General features: G+C 41.1%; 1 protein-coding gene across 20 annotated transcripts in view; it reads left to right on the top strand.

Annotated features, from left to right (window-relative positions):
• ATP8A1 (ATPase phospholipid transporting 8A1) overlaps positions 1-19,930 on the top strand; it is a 253,309-nt gene that overhangs the window by 131,202 nt on the left and 102,177 nt on the right. For all 20 annotated transcript variants that reach the window (XR_014812343.1, XR_014812344.1, XM_084971840.1 and 17 more), the window contains 2 exons: positions 14,085-14,223; positions 17,761-17,825. Coding sequence is in view for 18 of the 20 variants with exons in the window: in XM_084971840.1 (XP_084827966.1) it covers positions 14,085-14,223; positions 17,761-17,825 (204 nt within the window). In the remaining 2 variants the exon portion in view is untranslated. The remainder of the gene's footprint in view (positions 1-14,084; positions 14,224-17,760; positions 17,826-19,930) is intronic.

Raw genomic sequence — 19,930 nt, 5'->3', positions numbered from 1 at the left:
TCCCAGCAGATGGCGATCGTGAGTCACATTGAAATTTAAGTTGCCTGGGGAAACCCATTATGTGTATGTGTATATTTTTAGTTTACAGATACAGAAGCTTCCTTTATGACTACCTCTTTCCTAAAATAAATGAAAAAGAGAATTTATAGCTAATTCTTCTTTACTTTGTGATGAGCCATGCTAATTTTTATTGAAAAATCAGGTGAAGAAATTAGTTCCCTTGTCCAACCAGCATGTTCCAACTAAGGACTGATTTTCTACATCCATCCCTACCCCTGAAAACATAGTTTATTTCAGTTATTAGCTTAGTTACATTTCATTAAGTGGTTAATAGATGCTAGGTATCAGGGATGCACAGCTAAGGAAGTGGTCATGGTCAGAACTAATTCCTCCAGGAAATCTAGGAGTGACCCACAGACTTGGACCAAAGGAAGCTTTCAGAGAGGTGGTAACTTTTGAAATGAGCCTCCAAGATTATCTTACCAGTTAAAGGCGAGCTGAGGTGTCTTTAAAAGAAAAATAATAGGCACAATGACATTGAGGGGATCTCTGCAACTAAAATCTGTTTTTCTGAGTAATAATCTTCCCAGCTCTGATCATTTGAGGGCTGTGGGGTTTTTCATAGATCTAGAGCCAGGGCGAGAGCACGTCTGGTTCCTTGGTCTGAGCATCTATTCTTTGTTCAAATCAGCTGGGGCTAGTGTTCCTCGGGGTTAGGGGGGTGCTGTGACCATACATCCTAGTCAGGTGGGTTTCAAGGTGTCAGCACAGCGTCTGCCTGCCTGTCATCTCAATTCTCAATTCAGTTGTCATAGTCCTAGGCTCATCCATTTTGGCTTCCTTCTCAGCTGCTTTAAATGAGTCTTGTCTATCATGTAGTCTATTTTTTACGTAATTGGGATCTATTTTCTGTATAAACCACAATATTAGATTTAGCATGTAAGAGAGTGACTTTTAAACTGAGTGGTTTTCAAGTCTCTTTTTTTTAGAGCAGAACCCATTTTCCAAATGAAATATTGTCTGAATATACATACATATATTTTGTATATTATGTTATTATATAATTTTGTATATAACTTTGTGCATAATTATCACAAAATTACTATATATAATATATAAGTATATATATTGTGTGTGATATATATTATACAATATTACATGATATATTACATATGTATATGTAATATACAAAAGCAGAGCTGCTCTGCTTAGCAAGTGAAGGAGTAGAGAGAAGCCCCTAATTGGTCCTCCACTCAGACCCTTGCCCTCAGCATGATCCATTTCAGGACTCTGGGGCCCCATGGAGCACAGTTTGGAAACAAGATAAAATTCCATCTGTGTGTGAAACTTTTAGAAAAGGTGCTTCTCCAAATTACTACAGGCATTTTCCCACACTTTTCAGCAAAACATCAGACCATCTTGTGGTCATACACAAGATGTTTCTGGACATACTCGAATTACTGATGCAAAATGCCATTGACCCCTTAATGGCATTACATTAAAGACTATTCAAAATGTGAAAGATTTGGAGAGCTTTTCCTGAAAACAGGGATGCATTTTTAATATGTCACAAAATAAGTGAAATGTTATGATTAAGAGTGTCCTTTTAAACCCTATTCTCTGTGCTATCCCTCCAGCGTTTGCTCAGACAAGTAATTCAGCTTCAGAATTTAGTTAGAGCCTTTTTCCCTCGGAGACTGTAATTCCTAGCCTAGGCTGAAAACATATCCAAATAGGCCAGGAAGGTCCAAGCAGCTAATGACATCTGTCCCTTGGCACAGTGCTTTGTTACTCTTGTACCCAGCACATCTGAGCGCTCGAATGCCCCCTTCACTTCCTGGGTAAATGACAGGAGAGAGGAGGTGGAAGATTTGAAAAAGTGCCCCAGATAGGGCTCTCCCCCAGGATAGTCACATTTAGAGTATTTAGGACTTTTACCTTCATCCATAAAATAGCATCAACATCTCTGCCACAAGGTTGTACAGTTTGGGCTCCAACACTTGCATTCAGGTGGTAAACGCTTCAGGATTCAAAAAAAAAAAAAATCAGTTCTAATGCTATGCGTTGTTTCAAGATGTTTCTTTTTTTTTTTTTTTAAACTAAATGGCGATCCCTTTATTTTATTTATTTTATTTTATTTATTTATTTATTTATTTATTTTTGTCTTTTTGCCATTTCTTGGACCTCTCCCGCGGCATACGGAGGTTCCCAGGCTAGGGGTCTAATTGGAGCTGTAGCTGCCAGCCTACGCCAGAGCCACAGCAACACCGGATCCGAGCCGAGTCTGCAGCCTACACTACAGCTCATGGCAATGCCGGATCGTTAACCCACTGAGCAAGGCCAGGAATCAAACCCGCAACCTCATGGTTCCTAGTCGGATTCATTAACCACTGCACCACAACGGGAACTCCTCAAGGTGTTTCTGAAACATCTCTTTTCTATTACTAAATAAAGGTCAAGAAGGTGACATTTATTATCAGGAAGCCCAAATCGTTCAGGACCAAGAAAATTCACCTAGTTAAAATGCAACAGGGATTATCAGAATCACATCAGATACTTGCGTTGTCTCGACCCAGTTTGAGGAAGAGAATTGTAGCATCACTTGAGTTCTGTGGACACAGACACCTCTTTGTCTCTCTTCGTCACCACTTGTGAGAATTTGCACTTGTCTCATTCTGTCAGTCAATGCACTTGACCTGTTGTTTTACCTTCGTTAGCCTCTTTCTTTTCAAAGACAATGTATTTGGACTTGTAATTTTAGATTTTAAAACCACTTACCCTGTTGGTCTATATTTTTAAATATCAGATGATTTTTAAAATTAAGAATTCATTTATTTGCATTTGGTCAGGGAAAAAATTGCAAGTAAGTAACAATAATTAAGAAGCCTTATGCTTTATTAACACTTGCTTCTCTGAAATTTCTCCTCTTCTTTGATCTGCCACTTCACATTTATTTCTAAGATGTAAATTTTTTGCCTCATATTCATACGCTGCTGCTGGGTTCCTTTGAAAATTAGTAGAACAGAGGACTCTGATCTTACCTTATGGGGGGGAGATTTTTATAATTAAACCATTGGTTGAAATATGAAGGTATGCCTTCAGAAGGTAAATAGAGTCTTTGAAAAAATTTTATATTTATTTGCTTCAATAGGAAAATGCAATTATATCTTAGCATTGCATAAATTACCTTCAAATCACTTCTGATGTTTATGAAAGCAGAATATCTTGAGCATTACAGAAAACAGAGTGAGATGCAGTACCTGTCTGGATTGGGCAGTGATTGAAACAGTATTCCCCTGGTGATGAAACTGTTTCTTCTTCTCTTCTTATGAGGCATAGATTGCAAAATACGCTTTTTTTAAAAAATGAAAACTTACCCAATACTTTTATCTGCTAAAGTTTTTTTTTTTTAAATTAATTTGGGTCAGAGAAGATGATTTTTTAACTTAGGAGTAATCAGAAAGCTATAATTCTGGCGGCATCTAGCCCCCTTTTGAGTCGGATAGCAACACTATGTCTTAAATACACAGATTTTGTAATTCACAATTCATATATATGTTCCACTAGGTTGAAGCCTCATGAGAAGAGGGACCATTTTTATCAAATTCATCTCTGTATCTCCATGACCTGCCTCTCTGGCCTGTATTAATCACTGAATAATTATTTGATGAGTAAATAAATGATTCAGTTAAATAATGAAGTCGAAGGCTAAACTGACTTAGTAATTGCTTGCTTAATGAAAGCCTGCCTTCTCTTACCCACATAGTCCATGTTTTCTGCACTTCAAGGATGCTGATTTCAAATGTATTGTCACTAAGGACTACTAAGGACTGCTTTAGGGATGTGCAGAGAAGGCAGCCAGTGGTTTTAACGAATGCATTTGTTAGAAACTTTCAGTCCTTTGAAAAACCCATCTTCCAAGTTATTTAACGTGTGAATGGGGGAGGTTGGAAAGATTCAACAGCAAACACCTCTGCAGTTGTCAGATGTCAGGCCCTGCTGAGGGGGCGGGGGTGTCCATGCAGCAGGGGAAAAGGATGAGAAGACCCCTGTCTTCCTTCCAGTGCTGGGAGAGGGGCAGTGAACTTGAACCCTGGAAGATGCCATTCCAGACTGGCCTGAGCACCCTGGGCCCTGCCATAGGCACTGAGACAGGGCAGTGAATTAGTGATCTCTTTTACATTATTTCCTTGATTCCGCCCCCAACTGTGGTTGACATTTCTGGGATTTTTTTTTTGGTCTTTTTGCCATTTCTTGGGCCGCTCCCTCGGCATATGGAGGTTCCCAGCCTAGGGGTGGAATCGGAGCTGTTGCCGCCGGCCTACACCACAGCCACAGCAACGCAGGATCTGAGCCGTGTCTGCCACCTACACCACAGCTCACAGCAACGCCGGATCCTTAACCCACTGAGCAAGGCCAGGGATCAAACCCGCAACCTCATGATTCCTAGTCAGATTCGTTAACCACTGTGCCACGATGGGAACTCCCTCTGGGATTTTTTTTTTTTTTTAAAGACTGCCTTCATGCGACATAATGTAGATCAACCCTCACAGCCAGTGTGACTAACAGCAGTCCAGCACCCTTCCCAACATGTGGCTTAAAGGATTCCTAGAGAAATATAAAACTTAATGAAAAACAGAACTTTTTGTGAACATTTATGGCTGCCAAATTCATAGTAACTTCTGTATTCCAATTGAATGCTCTTTCAGAGAAAGCACCCCTTTCTATTCTTAGTAGCTGCCAATATCACTTTTGTTTATACTAAAAACTGAAATGTACTAGATGAAAATTTACATGATGTACTGGTGATTTTGTGGTCTCAAATTCCAGTAGTTTCCTGTTTTACTGTTTGCTTAAGAACATATGCAGTCTGCCAGCTTATCTCCTGAGAAGACCTGACAATTTTGGAGCCCTTTCTCAGCTCCAGGTCCTCTGCTCTGTGCCTTGATTGTTTAATTCCAGGGCCTCTAAAATGGGGGTGGGTACAAGGTGAACTGTTGGGGTGAGCAAAAAAACAAATGTTACAACTTCTCTTTCTACTTATATTTCTTTTTTCTTTTTCTTTTTCTCTTTTTTCTTTTTTTTTTTCTTTTTTTTTTTTTGTCTGTGCCAGAGGTGTACAAAAATTCCTGGACCAGGGATCCAACCCATACCAAAGCAGTGACAATGTCAGATCCTTAACTGCTTGGCCACCAGGGAACTCCTCTACTTGTATTTTATCTCATCTTTTTTACAATTTATTTTTGCATTCTGCAGTATATATAATTTATTAGTATTAACAAAGTAAATGTTTAAAAAAATTGACATACCTAGGTCTTAAGTAAGTACTTAACATTTTTTCCTACCTTACTACTCAAAAAAAAAAAAGTTGGAGAAAAGAGATCTACCTTTATCCTCCAAACAGCTCTGTTACATCCATATTATTAGCCTTATCAGGCTGATGTAGGAATTCTTAGGTAAGTTTTTTGTTGAAGGACACATACTCAGTAGTTGGCAGAACAGGGATTCCAATCCCAGTTCGGTCTTAATTCCAAACCCCATGTTAATAACCCATATGTTATTCTGCCAGCATGGTTTAGGAGAAACCAGGCATGTATGTAAAACATTGGCAGCTTGAAAAATAAAATGTAACCACGTGTGTAGTCGAGTGATCATGAGATCTCACTTGGGGTTGGGAGGCATTGCTTGCTCAGGACAAGCATCAGTGCAGATGGGACTCTGTTTTTCCTGATTTTTCTCTTAACGCATCAGTAGAGTCGTCTCATTGAAAGTACTTAATGTTCCCCTTGGAGTTCCCGTCGTGGCTCCATGGTTAACGAATCTGACTAGGAACCATGAGGTTGCAGGTTCCATCCCTGGCCTTGCTTAGTGGCTTAGGGATCCGGTGTTGCCGTGAGCTGTGGTGTAGGCTGGCGGTTCCATCTCCGATTGGACCCCAGCCTGGGAACCTCCATATGCTGTGGGAGCGGCCCTAGAAAAGGCAAAAAAAGACAAAAAAAAAGGGTACTTAATGTTCCCTTAGATGTCTAATCACACGCTTCTCCTTTCTGGCTGATAGTTTCCTTATTATGAATGCTTTGCTGTAGACTTTCCGCACTGGGTTTTGCTGTCTTCTCACTCAGATAAGATGAATGTGTTGTTTTTGCGGCTACACCCCATTGCCTCTCAAATCCTGATTCTCTTCAGCGGGGTGTGTGAATTCTGACCTTATTTGGGAAGCCCTTGGCTGTGTGAGAATTCAAATAGGAGCTCTGTGGTTCAGGGAGCACCGAGTTAAAACCGACGTCTTGGCCTTGGTTGCGTGATTTCTCCAGAAACAGGCCAGTGAGCCCTGCCAATGATCTCATGCCCTTAGTCTCCATGGGCTTTAGCCCTGCTTAAACTCGAAGGACAGAGGTATGAGATTCTCTGCTGTTACATGAGACCCTTTTATCCTGTGCATAGAGCTGTTGAGGAGAGAAGCACAGGCGTGAATGCAGAACAAAGAGACAGCAGTCCCCAAGAGCCCGCCTGGTAGCATGGCTCTGAGCACCCCATGTCACCAGGGCCTCTGTATTCCAGATGTAGCATATTTTACAGCTAAGGAGCGTGATGACTGCCATGGCCCCTGACCTGGTCTTGCACCCTCCATTCTTCCCAGTCCAGCTCCAGCGAACCCCCGGTGAACTTTCTGAATCATAAATATGACTATCCCTCCCCTTCTAAAATTCCTCCCCAGGTGCCCTTCGCCTTTGGAATCTCCAGCCTGAAACACAGCCCTTCGATTTCCATTCCCTGCCAGCTTTTCCAGGCTCATCCTTTTCTTAGCTTACTCCTCAAAGTTTGAGATGACTGATGCAATTTTATCCTCAGAACAGCCCCATTAAATGGGTATTGCTTAAATCACCACACCCTTTGCTTCGTTTATCGGTTCCATATTGACTAAATGGCGGCTTCTCAAGCACAATATGCTTTCGCATACCTCTGTCTTTGCCCAAGTGCTTTCTTCTGTTTGGGATTCCTTCCTCCATCTCTCCCCACCTCTCCAGAGTGCTTGTCTCACTCTTAATTCTTCGTTTAGGATTTAAGGTCAAATGTTAACTTGTGTTGGATGAGTCTTTTGAGCCACCCAGACTAAGAAAATACTTATTTCCTGTGTTTATCTTTTGTCCTCACAGAAAATTGTGTGTTTGCTTTTAAGATAGTGTATAGCATATAGTTGTGTGATTATTTGGCAAGAGCCTTGTTTCTCTCTGATGGTAATTGTATATCACAGTTGAAAGGCTTTGTCTGGAGGTTGGGATTGCAAGGAGAGGGGAGAACACTGGGGCCAGAGGATCTGAGGCCAGGCTAAGAAAGAAGGGTCAGAGTTGACCAAGGAACTATCGAGAGCAATCAGTCAGGATGGGGCCCTGTGCAGAAATGGGCTGCTCATCAGTATTCTACATCAAGACTCTGCAAACTCCAGCAGGAGGGCCACATTCACCACTGATTTTTATAAATAAAGTTTTTCTGGAGCATAGCTCCACCCATTTATTTATAGATTGGCTACTTTCATGCTACAATGACAGAATTAAGTAATCGCAGCACAGGATACATGACGCTCGCTGTAAAATAGTCACCAAAAAAGTGTGTCAACCTTGCTCAAGATAAGCAATTAAATCCTCAAACCAGCAGCATTGTCATCATTGCATAATTCCTTGTAATAACCCCTTCAGGTACATCTGAAGACCAGTGCTCTCCATTCCTGGTCCTGGGGCTTGATGACAGCCAGGCAGCAGAGTCCAGGAGAAACAGACACCAATAAAAGGCAAGAGGGTACAGTCAGGAAACAAGGCAGGGAGGAATCCCAAGAATGGATTCTAAATAGGTCTTCCAAGAAGGAAGGGGTTAAGGTTGTGCCCCACCCCTTGCCCAGGACTACCCACTCAGTGTGTATTTGTGAGTGAATGAACACAGGCACGCATGTGTGTTAGGAAGGGAGCCAGTCCCAAAGTGGGAGTCTGGGGCCTGCAGGTGGAAACAGGAAGCAGGTGCACCTGGCAGGAGCACCCCAGGACCGAGGCTGAAACGTATTCATAGGAAGAGAGTATTACTAAAAACCGAAGAGAGACAAATGTTTAAAAATCGGATGACTTAACAAAAAAATTCTAACTTTCATTTAACCTCAGTTTTACTTCCCATTCACTGCCTTGGGGTGTGTATTGATTCTTGGTGTTTTGTTCTCACCATCCTAGCTCAGCGGCTCCCCAGTGTGACCTTACATAATCGACTGAGCCTCCTTGAAGCTATTACCTGAATGAATCCATGTATAGCACTTAGCAGTATCAAATGTTTCTCTGCTAAGGAAATATTTCTTCATCTTCCTGCTCACAATCTTAGTTCATATTGAGGTAGTTTACCAAATGTTACTGGTACTTATCCGTTTTTACTTCAGTGATACAACTTTGTTTACCAGTATTATTTATTTATTTTGCTTTTAAAGAAACTTCTGCCAAACTTCTGTAATAAGAAGCCCAAGTTGATGATTATGCTTTTTCTCATTTAGGGACGCATCACAAGCTTTTTTAAAATGTGAACTAATTTAAGCCATGACATGATATTTGCTCATGTGGAAACAGGTCATTTTGAGGTTCTGTTATTTAGCCAAATATACATGTATTGGGGAAAAAACGCAGTTTCTAAATCTATCCTAATATGTTTTATCATACAGTTTTTAAATGCTCTGCATGAAGCTTTTTATCTTCTCAAGGAGAGAAATTTTACATTTATACCCCTTTTTAGAACCTCTACATACATTATGAACTTCTAAAAGAGAAAATAAGATTATTGAAGGCTTTCCTAGGTAAATAAATATTATTTCATAATTTTTTTCAGTGATAACTAAATCTATATTATGTCAAAGAGGCATCCACTGAAACCTTTATAACTTTTGGCACAGTGACATTTTGAAAGTAAAATTACTGCTCAGAGGGTTTTTTTTTTTTAATTCCATAAACGCTATGGGAATTTTATCACGTTTCAACACTTGCTGAATATGTAATTCCCATAGTGACCATTAGTGGCCATCTGTGTAAGGTAATACATGTTTGGGATGAAATTGATTACGGCCTAACCACTCTTGTGTTATGATCAAGAAAAGCACGTAAAGTTCAAATCTTTTTTCCTAGTGATCGTTATGTAGCTGAAGATATTAATTTCCAGAGGCAGAACAGCATGTCATTCAAGATCTAATCTCACAATAAATGACACCAGGGCCAAAGGAAGGAAGGCTGCAGGGCTTTCCACTGAAATTTCTTAGTTAAATGCTCTAAGAAATTAGTAAGAGGCGCTCTTAGGATAAAGGGAAAATAAACAGGCTTTCATACACGGGTTTTCTTTTGCAGGCATCAACGTAGACCTACTGCAGTTTTCCTGAACATTCAGAAAGATTTCATTCTCATTTTTAGAAATTCTTGTTATCATAGCCACCAACATACCCCAAGGAAACCTACTTCTAGCTTTTCTCGGCATATACATTGATGGCCTTAATATCTTTGGTATTTTATATAATGTTCGCCTGGTTTGGAAAGTGTTACCTTTTTACCTGTGCAAAACCAGCTGCTTTCCTTTTTTCAAAATATGCTTTCAATGTGATCTCCCCAGCGAGTCATTTGATTTTTATGAGATGTGATCAGAGCAGTACATACCCGTTTACTTCCTGAGCTCATTTACCCCTTAGCGTAGAACTACAAGATGCCGCAAGTGCGGCTCTAAAAATCAAAAAAAAAAAAAAATCTAGAAGATAGACAAGTATACTTGTTTATATATTTCTAATTAATATATCCATACCTGGGCTTTCACATTAGCTAGTTACCTTGGTATTTTTGTGAAACATGTTACCAAAAAATAGTTTTTGGTTTAAAAATGTTGAGAGCCTCTATTACTGAACTATGGTCATGATCACCTACAGCCTATATGTCTGTGACATATCTAGCATTTGGACACAACCATATCCTGAGCTTCCCTGGGATGGGGGCCAGAATGATTTAGCTATGAATGTCCTCAAAGTAGCTAAAAGAATTTGCTGGAATCATTGTCTCAATGTTGAAATATAGCAGTTGTGATATTGGCATCGTTGATGCTGAACTGTTCTTCCTTTTCATTCCTGAACTTCTTGATGATGATTATTCATCAGGTTTTGATAGACTTCCAATCTGCTTCCCATTAAAGATAATAAAATAAGGGTATCTTTCTAAAGAAGGAAATTTGCCTTCCTGTCTTATGTATTCTATACTGAGAAGTCATGCATCAAGTGTATCTAACAGCTGCATAAGTTATTGAGAATATGTTGAAGACAGAATGGTCTAGATTGCAGCAATACTGTATAACATTTGGATTTGGGTTTGTTTGGTTTTTTTTTATTTCATTCACTCAGCAAATACATCAAACGCTGACTATCAGCATTCTGGAGATGCGGTATAAAGGTGAACAATACATGGCCCCTACTTTTCTTTTGTCAACTTAAAATCCCACTTTGTTTGTAGGTAGCCAGGAACCAAAGACTCCACGGAGTCCTTCAGCATCAGGATCTGCTGGGTGTACCTGGGCTCACAGGGTCTTCCCTGGGTTAGGACTTAGTGCTCAGGCCAGCATTCTTATGGGCAATACGCCCAGGTTAGGGGGCCCTTCGGTCTCTCATGCCAGATGGAGACCTCAGCCTACATCCAGAGCAGAAGCTGCATTTGTTCCTTTGATTTCCTACTTGATATTATTGAGGTAGGGAAGTCAACACTAGCCCGTAACACACTAATTTACTCCAGTCAACATTTAGGGGGCAGAGACTAGGAGCTGACCATTGTATGGGGCACTGTTGTGGACCCAAAGGGATCCAGAGACCTTAGTTCAAGCCCCGCCCTTGCATCATCTATCAAGTTATATCACTGTGAACTAAAATACCAGAGCCATATATTAAATAGCTAATCTCAATATGATATGTTAAGATGTGTAGGAGTTCCCCTTGAGACTCAGTTGGTTAAGGACTCAACTTGTCTCTCTGAGGATGCAGGTTTGATCCCTGGTCTGGCTCAGTGGATTAAGAATCTAATGTTGCTATAAGCTGCAGCATAGGCTGCAGATGCAGCTCAGATCTGGCATTGCTGTGGCTGTGACGTAGGCCTACAGCTGCAGCCCTACTTCAGCCACTGGCCTGGGGACTTCCATATGCTGCAGGTCTGGACATTTAAAAAAAAAAAAAAAAAAAAAAAAAAGAAGGATGTGTAAAGTTGAGCAAAGTTCTATTTGAACACAGCAGAGGAGAATTTTTTTTTTTTTAGGGCCACACCTATGGCATTTGGAGGTTCCCAAGCTAGGGGTCGAATTGGAGCTGTAGCCACCAGCTACCCACAGCCACAGCAACACGGGATCCGAACCACGTCTGTGACCTACACCACAGCTCACGGCAATGCTGGATCCTTAACCCACTGAGCGAGGCCAGGGATCAAACCCACATCCTCATGGATGCTAGTTGGGTTCGTTAACCACTGAGCCATGATGAGAACTCCCAGAGGGTAAATTTTGTTTTAAGAAGTAAAGGAAAATGTCAAAGAAGCAGTAGCTTTTTAAAAGAAATTTTTTTATTAGAGTATAGTTGATTTCCAGTGGTGTGCCCATTTCTGCTATATAGAAAAGTGACACACACACACACACACACCTATATATATATTTCCTTTCTTACATTATCTACCATCACGGTCTATCCCAAGAGACTGGATATCATTCCCTGTGCTATACAGTAGGACCACATTGCTTATCCATTTCTAAAGGTAATAGGTTCAAAGAAGCTATAGCTTTTGAGTTTGGACTCACAGGATGAGCCAAGTTTCACTAGGCAGGGCAGTGGGGAATGTTGTGAATCTATACACATACCTACACATGTCAACACGTAACAGACATGTATATACAAACACTAAAGCCTATGCATGCCCATCTCTCTTTAAGCATTGTGGCAGAGACTGAAGGCTGGCTAATTTAACACCTATTTCCAGCCACCTCTGTATTGCCACCGCCACCAAGGAGCCTGGAAAAGCGAAACACTAATAGTTAGGGACAGCCAGGTTTTACCATCTGGCCATTTCACTATATTTGGAAATATGCTGAGGACTCTTAGAAACCTTTTTGCTTTTCATAGAAGATGTGGATTCAGTTGGTTTTACCACCTTATTCTTGTCTTCAGGTGGCTGTTATAATTCAAGCTGTGACACTCCCCTGAGACATGGAGAGAGATCTTTGGAATGAGTGGAAATATGGTCAAGCCAACAATATTATACCCACAACTACCCACTTCAACATTAATGATGTACAAAATGCAGAATCTTTATTTAAGCCACTTGAGTTAGGTTTTTCTATTATTTATAGCCAAAAACATTCCTAAGTAATACACTCATCTGTTATACACACACTCACTCTTACGTGTTTATGTAGATATTTAACTTTATTTTCCATGCCTACCAGGACGTGGGGCTATTTTTAGACTTGTGTTTCAGTGAAAAATAAATAGGGCTTAATGTTAGAGAAAAAAATAGAAAGCAGAACGCCTTCTTTGCTCTTACCAACTCAGACGTTGTCCTTTGCAATAATTTCCCTTGTATCCATTCTGTCCTTATATATATATATATATATATATATATATATATATCAGATGAAGCTATATATAAAATATATAATATATATTTATGTACTTATAAATGTATAGATATTTTACTGTAGGCAAGAAGGGAGAAGGTGGTTGAGAAGAAGGATAAACACCGAAGCAGATCATGAAGAACGTGGTTAAGACCGAGAGGTTAGGTTATGGGGAAGAGGAGGTTACATTATGGGGAAAGCGGATACGAGGTTAGGTTAGGTTATGGGGAGGTTAGGTTATGGGGAAAGCGGCTAAGACCGAGAGTCAGTTGGTTGTGGCTTGCAGAACACTGCTGGGAAGGATACCCAACTAGTGGCAGTGCCTGGTCACGTGGTGGAGAGAAAGATTGGAATCTTAGGCCATCACCGCACTTTCCCGTGTGTCCAGGACCAAGAACACCATCACCTGTTTCCATCTGGGGGTAAAGCCAGGTTTTTCTCATAGCCAAGAGATTGTTGTCTTTTTTCCCCTTCCATTGAGGATGATGAGAAAGGCTTCTTCGTTGTGAGAGATGAGAACAGCTTTCCACCCAACATTTTGGCTATGTTTGGTCTTGTGTGAAAGATAAGCAAGAGATCTTTAATGAACTCTGACCTTCCTCTACACAAACATGCAAGCACGTGCAGAACACTGCACCTGCTCTTTCTGCAGCCACTAACGCCATCACTTCGTTTACTGCTTCTTTCTTCATCCTTTCTCAATTGTACATTGCCATTTCCAGACACTGCATCAAATGACCATTTAATGGTGTCAACATATAACGTTACCCTTTTGCAAACAGGTCCATTCTGGGCTACGTCACTAGAGTGAGCGTCCATAGTTTTTGTCTTTATTTTTTTCCTCATAGCTGTCTGCTCCTTCTTAACTGTTTTTGATTTCCCTCTTCTATGTGTATTGTGTGTGTTTTAGACTCAGTTCCTTACCTTAGGAAGAGTCAGGGAAGACTGAAAGCCTCAGAGAGCCTCAGTCTCCTGCCAGAAGTACTGGATGAAACTTAGGCACCCTCAAAAGAGAAAACTCAACAACATAGTTGGAATTTATACCAAATCCATGAATTATCAGTTAGTCTCTGATTTGTTTTGATTTGGTTTGATTTATTTTTGCTTTCTAGGGCCACCCCTGTGGCTTATGGAGGCTCCCAGGCTATGGGTAGAATCAGTGCTGCAGCTGCCAGCCTATACCACAGCCACAGCAATGCAGCATCGGAGCCACATCTGTGACCTACACCACAGCTCACGGTAATGCTGGATCCTTCACCCACTGAGCAAGGCCAGGGATTGAACCCACATCCTTATGGATACTATTCAGGTTTGTTACCACTGAGCCACAACGGGAATTCCAAGTCTCTGATTTTAAAATGTGTATACACTTCAACATTTTGTTCTTAAAGAATCTAAACTGGTGTTTGTTTGTTTTTAATTTTGCCACTCTATTTTTTCAGAATCTTCAGCTACTGGGAGCTACAGCCATTGAGGACAAATTACAAGATCAAGTGCCTGAAACCATAGAAACTCTAATGAAAGCAGACATAAAAATCTGGATCCTTACAGGAGACAAGCAAGAAACTGCCATTAACATTGGTAATTCACCTAAGTCAAACTTTGCATTTCAACATGTTGATATATTTTAGAAGACAGACTTGAAAGATTTGAGAGATTTGGTATTTTGAGCTGTCCCTATTTTAATCTCTTTGAGTTTATCTATTTACTAATGTCCCCAACATGCCCCTTTAAAGTTGCTGTGATTACACACACACACACACACACACACACACACATACACACACACACAGCCAAACTTTAGCTCTTGCAACCACATAATGCCCTCTCTCACCTTGGTGTCTCTGCCTACCTCCATGCTCCATCCATCATGGACACACGCAGGTAACCTTTCTGCAGTTGTCTGCAAAAGTCTGGAGACTGGGATTATGGCAGGCTTGTATACTGACATATGTTTATGAGTCCAAAGGTTATTTCTGAGATAGGAAGTTAAGATTTTTGCCAGTTTTCACTCATCCTGCAGTTAATTCCAATTTTACAGAAAGAGGTTGTGTTCGCCAGCTCAGGCTACCATAATAGAATGCCACAGGTTAGAGAACTTCAGCAGCAGAAAGTTAGTTTCTCACCATCCTGGAGATGGGAAATTCAAATCAAGATGTCAGCAGGTTGCTTACCTCTCCTGAAGCCTCCTTTCCTGGCTTACAGGTGGCCACTTTCTATGTGTCCTTGGCTGGCCTTTGCTCTGTGGATTCTCACAAAGTGCCTAGGGTTTTGTCCTCTTCTTATAAGGACACTCATCCTGTTGGATTAGCACTCACCCTTATAACCTCATTCGTTAACTCCTTAAAGAAGACCCTGTTTCCTTTTTTTTTTTTTTTTTTTTGTCTTTTTGTCTTTTTGTCTCTGCTAGGGCTGCTCCCGTGGCATATGGAGATTCTCAGGCTAGGGGTCTAATCAGAGCTGTAGCTGCCGGCCTACGCCAGAGCCACAGCAAGGCAGGATCCGAGCCGTGTCTGCAGCCTACACCACAGCTCACGGCAACACCGGATCCTTAACCCACTGAGCAAGGGTAGGGATCGAACCCGCAACCTCATGGTTCCTAGTCGGATTCGTTTCTGCTGCACCACGATGGGAACTCCCAAGAAGACCCTGTTTCCTAATACAGTCACATTGGTGGTTGGGGCTCCAACATATAAATGGGGGGGTGGGGACACAATTCAGTCCATAACAGAAGAGAAAGATAATATTTTCTGCTAGAGGCCTATGGTGCCAATAACATGCAAGAAAAAATAGCGCTTTTTCCCCTCAAAATTCAGTGATCGTATGTCGTATGAGCACCCTGAACCCTGACATCAATTCAGCCTCTGGGTGTTATAACGATATAAATTATGTACAAAGCTCTCCCAAAATTGAAGAAACCATGTTCAGAGGTATTCACCCCATGAAACCCCATTTTTAGAAAGTCACTAAATATCATCTAGCTAAAAAACATTTTTTTTAGCAAAACAAACAAACAAACAAAAAAAAAAAACTAGCTAAAAGAAATTTAAACCTATAGGGCCACACAAGTTGTTCATTTTGATTATGAAAACGCTCACTGGTGTTAAAGACAAAGTGGAAAGGAAACCTACGAGAATACAGAATTCTTTACAATCAGAAGACCTGGAAATTGCAACTATGATAAAGCAACATGACTGTGATAGAAAGAGAATGTGTGTGAAGGTCAAGGGCAATGCGTGAGGACAGCACACAGTTCTCAAGGTGATCCAGGGTATGTGGCCATCATGAAAGTTCCCGTGGAAAGGAGAGTATGGCAATGGTTTCTGGCAGCATTTAACTTTTAGAATCTTAGGTCATAATTGTTCCTAGAAGAGGAAAGGTGAGGTTCATTCATTCAGAAAGTGATTATGGTGCCAGCCATCAGTTAAGAACAGGGAACAAAACACATCAGAATCTGTCCTCGGGGAGCTCAGATCCTAGTCTGGGAAGCAGACAATGAAGTAAATGAGAAAAACACATAATACCATCAGTGGCAATAATTGCTCCAAAGAAAAATAAAGCAGGAAAGAGAGACTAGGGCATTACACAGAGGGATTCAGCTTTAAATTGGAGGGTGAGGAAGACCTGTTGAGAAGGTGACATCTCAGGAACAACCAGAGAGAGGAAAGGGAGCTTGTCACTTGGGTGACTGGGGAGAGCTATCCTCTGTTCTAGAGAAAGAGCAGAAAAGCACCAGGTGAAGGTAGGAGAAGAGTTCAGCCACGGAACAGAGCGCAGGTGGGATGGGGCCTCCAGTCCAGACTTGGCCTTGACTCTGAGTGAGATGGAAAACCACTGGACGGTATATTTGATCTGACATTCCTGATTGAAAAATATAGGTAGGTAGGTAGGTATAGTGGTAGGTAGGTAGGTAGGTAGATAGGTAGGTAGGTAGGTAGGTAGGTAGGTAGATAGATAGATAGATAGATAGATAGATAGATAGAATCAGTCTGGCTCCTAGACTGAGAGTGGACTCAAAGGAAGCAAACACTGAAGGAGGCAGGCCAGTGGCTATTCTATTCATCCAGGTGAGAAATGGTGGTGGCTTGAATTCAGGTGCTAACAGTAGATAGAGGTGGTGAGAAATGGTTGGGTTCTGTATTTATTTTGAAGGTAGGGCCAACAGGATTGATTGATGGATTGATTGATTTGTTAGATGTAGGATATTAGAGAAAAAAGGAAGCAGGGGTGACTTCCAAGTTCTTTTAGCCTTAGCAACTGAAGGATGGAGTTGCCAGTAACCAGAATGAGGAAGACCAAAGGAGGAGCATGTTTTCTGGGGGCAGATCAGGAGTCTGCGTTTGGGTATGTTACGTTTATGAGACGCCTGCCTTATACCTAAGCATCTCCTGTTAAGTAGGCCCTGGCGTGTGAGAGTCTAGGGTTCAGGACAGAGGTCTGAATGGGAGATAGGCGTTCCAGGGTGGTCCGCATTTAGGTGGGATTTAACACCTTGAGGAGGAATGAGATCACAAAGGAAGCGAGCGTGGATGGTACTGGTTTAAGTCTGAGACCAGCCAGCAGGGTTACCTGTTTTCCTCCAGCCACACGCTGCTGTAGGCTGAATGATTTTGCCCTGGAACAAGCACCACAGAGCAAGAGAGGGCAGGAGAGCAGAGGGTGTGATAACAATCCAAGGGCAGGGAGAGAGTCGCGGGATCGAGGGTCCAAGAGAGCCAGACAGCCCTCCGACTCCCTTCTCCCATAACAGCCACTGGCCCATCTTCTGCCCTTCATGTTGGTCATCACGAAGGACATTCCACATGCATTTATCAGTTCACAGGACATTGCAAATCCTTACTGTAATCTCTTTTCACACTTGTTCATCAGGGTTCTTGCCCCTCTCACAGCAAGCAAGAGCAAGTTCTGTTTTGTAGCAAGAACATTTCTTCCTGCAAAACTGGACAGGAGCTGACTGCCGTGACTTCTAATAAAATAGCTAAAATTCTAATTTTATCAAATACAATCGGTTAAAAAATAAGTAAAATTTAGAATTTTTGTTCTGTCGTTTTTCACATCTTTACGTCTTCTCTCTAGAGAAATTAATTATATCAATCAATTTATTCTGTTTGGACCTAGGACACTCCTGCAAACTTCTGAGGAAGAATATGGGAATGATTGTTATCAATGAAGGCTCGCTTGATGTAAGTAAGAGTATCTTTTTAAAAAAAAAATACCCTTTAATAACTTAATTATTGTGTAGTGGTTTATTTGATATTCAGACAGCTGTGGAAATGTTTTGTTTTCCTGAGATTAAAAGATACCTTATTACTTTTGTTCTGCTGAAGACAATGTACACTGTTTGGAACCACTGGTGTAGATAGATTCTGGCTGTGGGTCTATGCTAGCTTTGTATCTGTGACAGCTGAAGGAAATTGTTAAATGATTTGCTTAGTGTTGTGAGACAAAAAAGCTGCTTTGTAAAAGCATGATGTTGGGATTGCTGAGTGTCTTCACCTTATTTATATGGTCAAAACTGGAGTTCCCATCATGGCACAGCGGAAACTACTGGGAACCATGAGGTTGCGGGTTCGATCCCTGGCCTCGCTCAGTGGGTTAAGGACCCAGTGTTGCCCTGAGCTATGGTGTAGGTTGCAGATGCAGCTCAGATCCTGCATTGCTGTGGCTGTGGTGTAGGCCCCCAGCTGTAGCTCCAATTTGACCCCTAACCTAGGCACCTCCATATGCCGAGGGTGCGGCCCTAAAAAGGAAAAAAAAAAAAAAAGTAAAAGCTGGAGTCCCTGTTGTGGCTCAGCAGAAATGAATGTAACTAGTATCCATGAGGATGTGGGTTGGATCCCTGGCCCCACTCAGTGGGTTAAGGATCTGACGTTGCCATGAGCTGTGGTTGTGGTGTAGGTCACAGACACAGTTTGGATGCTGTGTTGCTGTGGCTGTGGCATAGGCTAGCAGGTGTAGCTCCACTTTGACCCCTAGCCTGGAAACTTCCATATGTGGTGGATGTGGCCCTAAAAAAAAAAGCAAAAGAGTAAAAAGTAAAAGCTATTGAACAACACCAATAACCGATAGTAAAGATTTTTTTTTTTAATGTCCTAACTTCAGAGCTGAAATAAAAATGAAGTTATATTTGGGAAAGTGGGAAGGACTTGTTAGAAGTATGGTGTAAAATAAAAGTTAACAAAAAAAAATGTAAGTCAAATGACCTATAATAATGTAAGTATTTGAAAGGGAAGTTGACTCTTTTTAATTTAAGGTGGAAGACAGAACAGGAGAGGTGATTATACAACTGCTTGAAATAGTCATTATGACGCAAAGAGCAGACCAGAGAAAACCTGATAATTAGAGATGTTGGAGAAGTCCAGAGGCCTGCTCTGCAGAGGGGACGATGAAGAGGCAGATGTTTAGAAGTTGGATATAGGGAGTTCCCGCGTGGCACGGGGGGTTAAGACTCTGACTACAGTGGCTTGGGTCGCTGTGGAAGTGTGGGTTTGATCCCCAGCCCAACACAGTGCGTTAAAGGGATCCAGCATTGCCACAGTTCTGGTGCAGGTCACAGCTGTGCTCAGATTCAGTCCCTGGCCCTGGAACTACCATATGCCACAGGTACAGCCTTTAAAAAAAAAAAAAAAAAAAAAGAAAAGAAAAGAAAAGAAAAGTTGGGTATAAAATGGAAATCACGTGTAAGAAGTATTTGGCTTCTGATTTTCAACTTGGAATGATGATCTCTTCATCATTTGTCCTGAAAATAGTCCTTGGATACTGTTTCCTTTCTTGGGAAATCTTTGAGTCCTGTGTAGCCTGAAGAATAATATATGATTTTGCAATCGTGAGAGTTCTTTATGCCTTTAATCATAAAGTGTTTTTTTGTGAACCAAGCGTTAATCCTAAAAGCACAAACAAAACAACAACGAAAAAGTCAGCCCTCCAAAAGCTTACCACTAAAATATTAAGGGAAGTAAAATGCATACAGTAAACAGTAAAAAACAGATATGTAAATAAGGTAGCTTGCTATGAAAATATAAAGTTTAAGTAACAAAGTAAGTGATAATTCAGTTACATAGAGGTGAGCACTGAATAAGGGGAGAAGAAGCAGAAAATTATTGCAAGTAAGTTCAAGCAACATCTGGGGCATGAGAGAGGAACATTAAACTTGAACATGAGCTTATTTTTTTAAGTATGTTTTGTTTGAATAAATACAGGCACAAAATATACAATTTAAAAGTTACAAAAAGGGAAAATCTAGATGGTAAGAAGTGAATCTGCCACCATTATACCCAGGCTACTAGTT

Source organism: Sus scrofa, chromosome 8 (genome assembly GCF_054392235.1).
Source record: "Sus scrofa isolate SSC_HxYL_T2T_F1_AM1 chromosome 8, Sscrofa_HxYL_maternal_Yorkshire_Landrace_v2.0, whole genome shotgun sequence".
Lineage (NCBI taxonomy): Eukaryota > Metazoa > Chordata > Mammalia > Artiodactyla > Suidae > Sus > Sus scrofa.
This window is presented reverse-complemented; position numbering and strand designations above follow the sequence as displayed.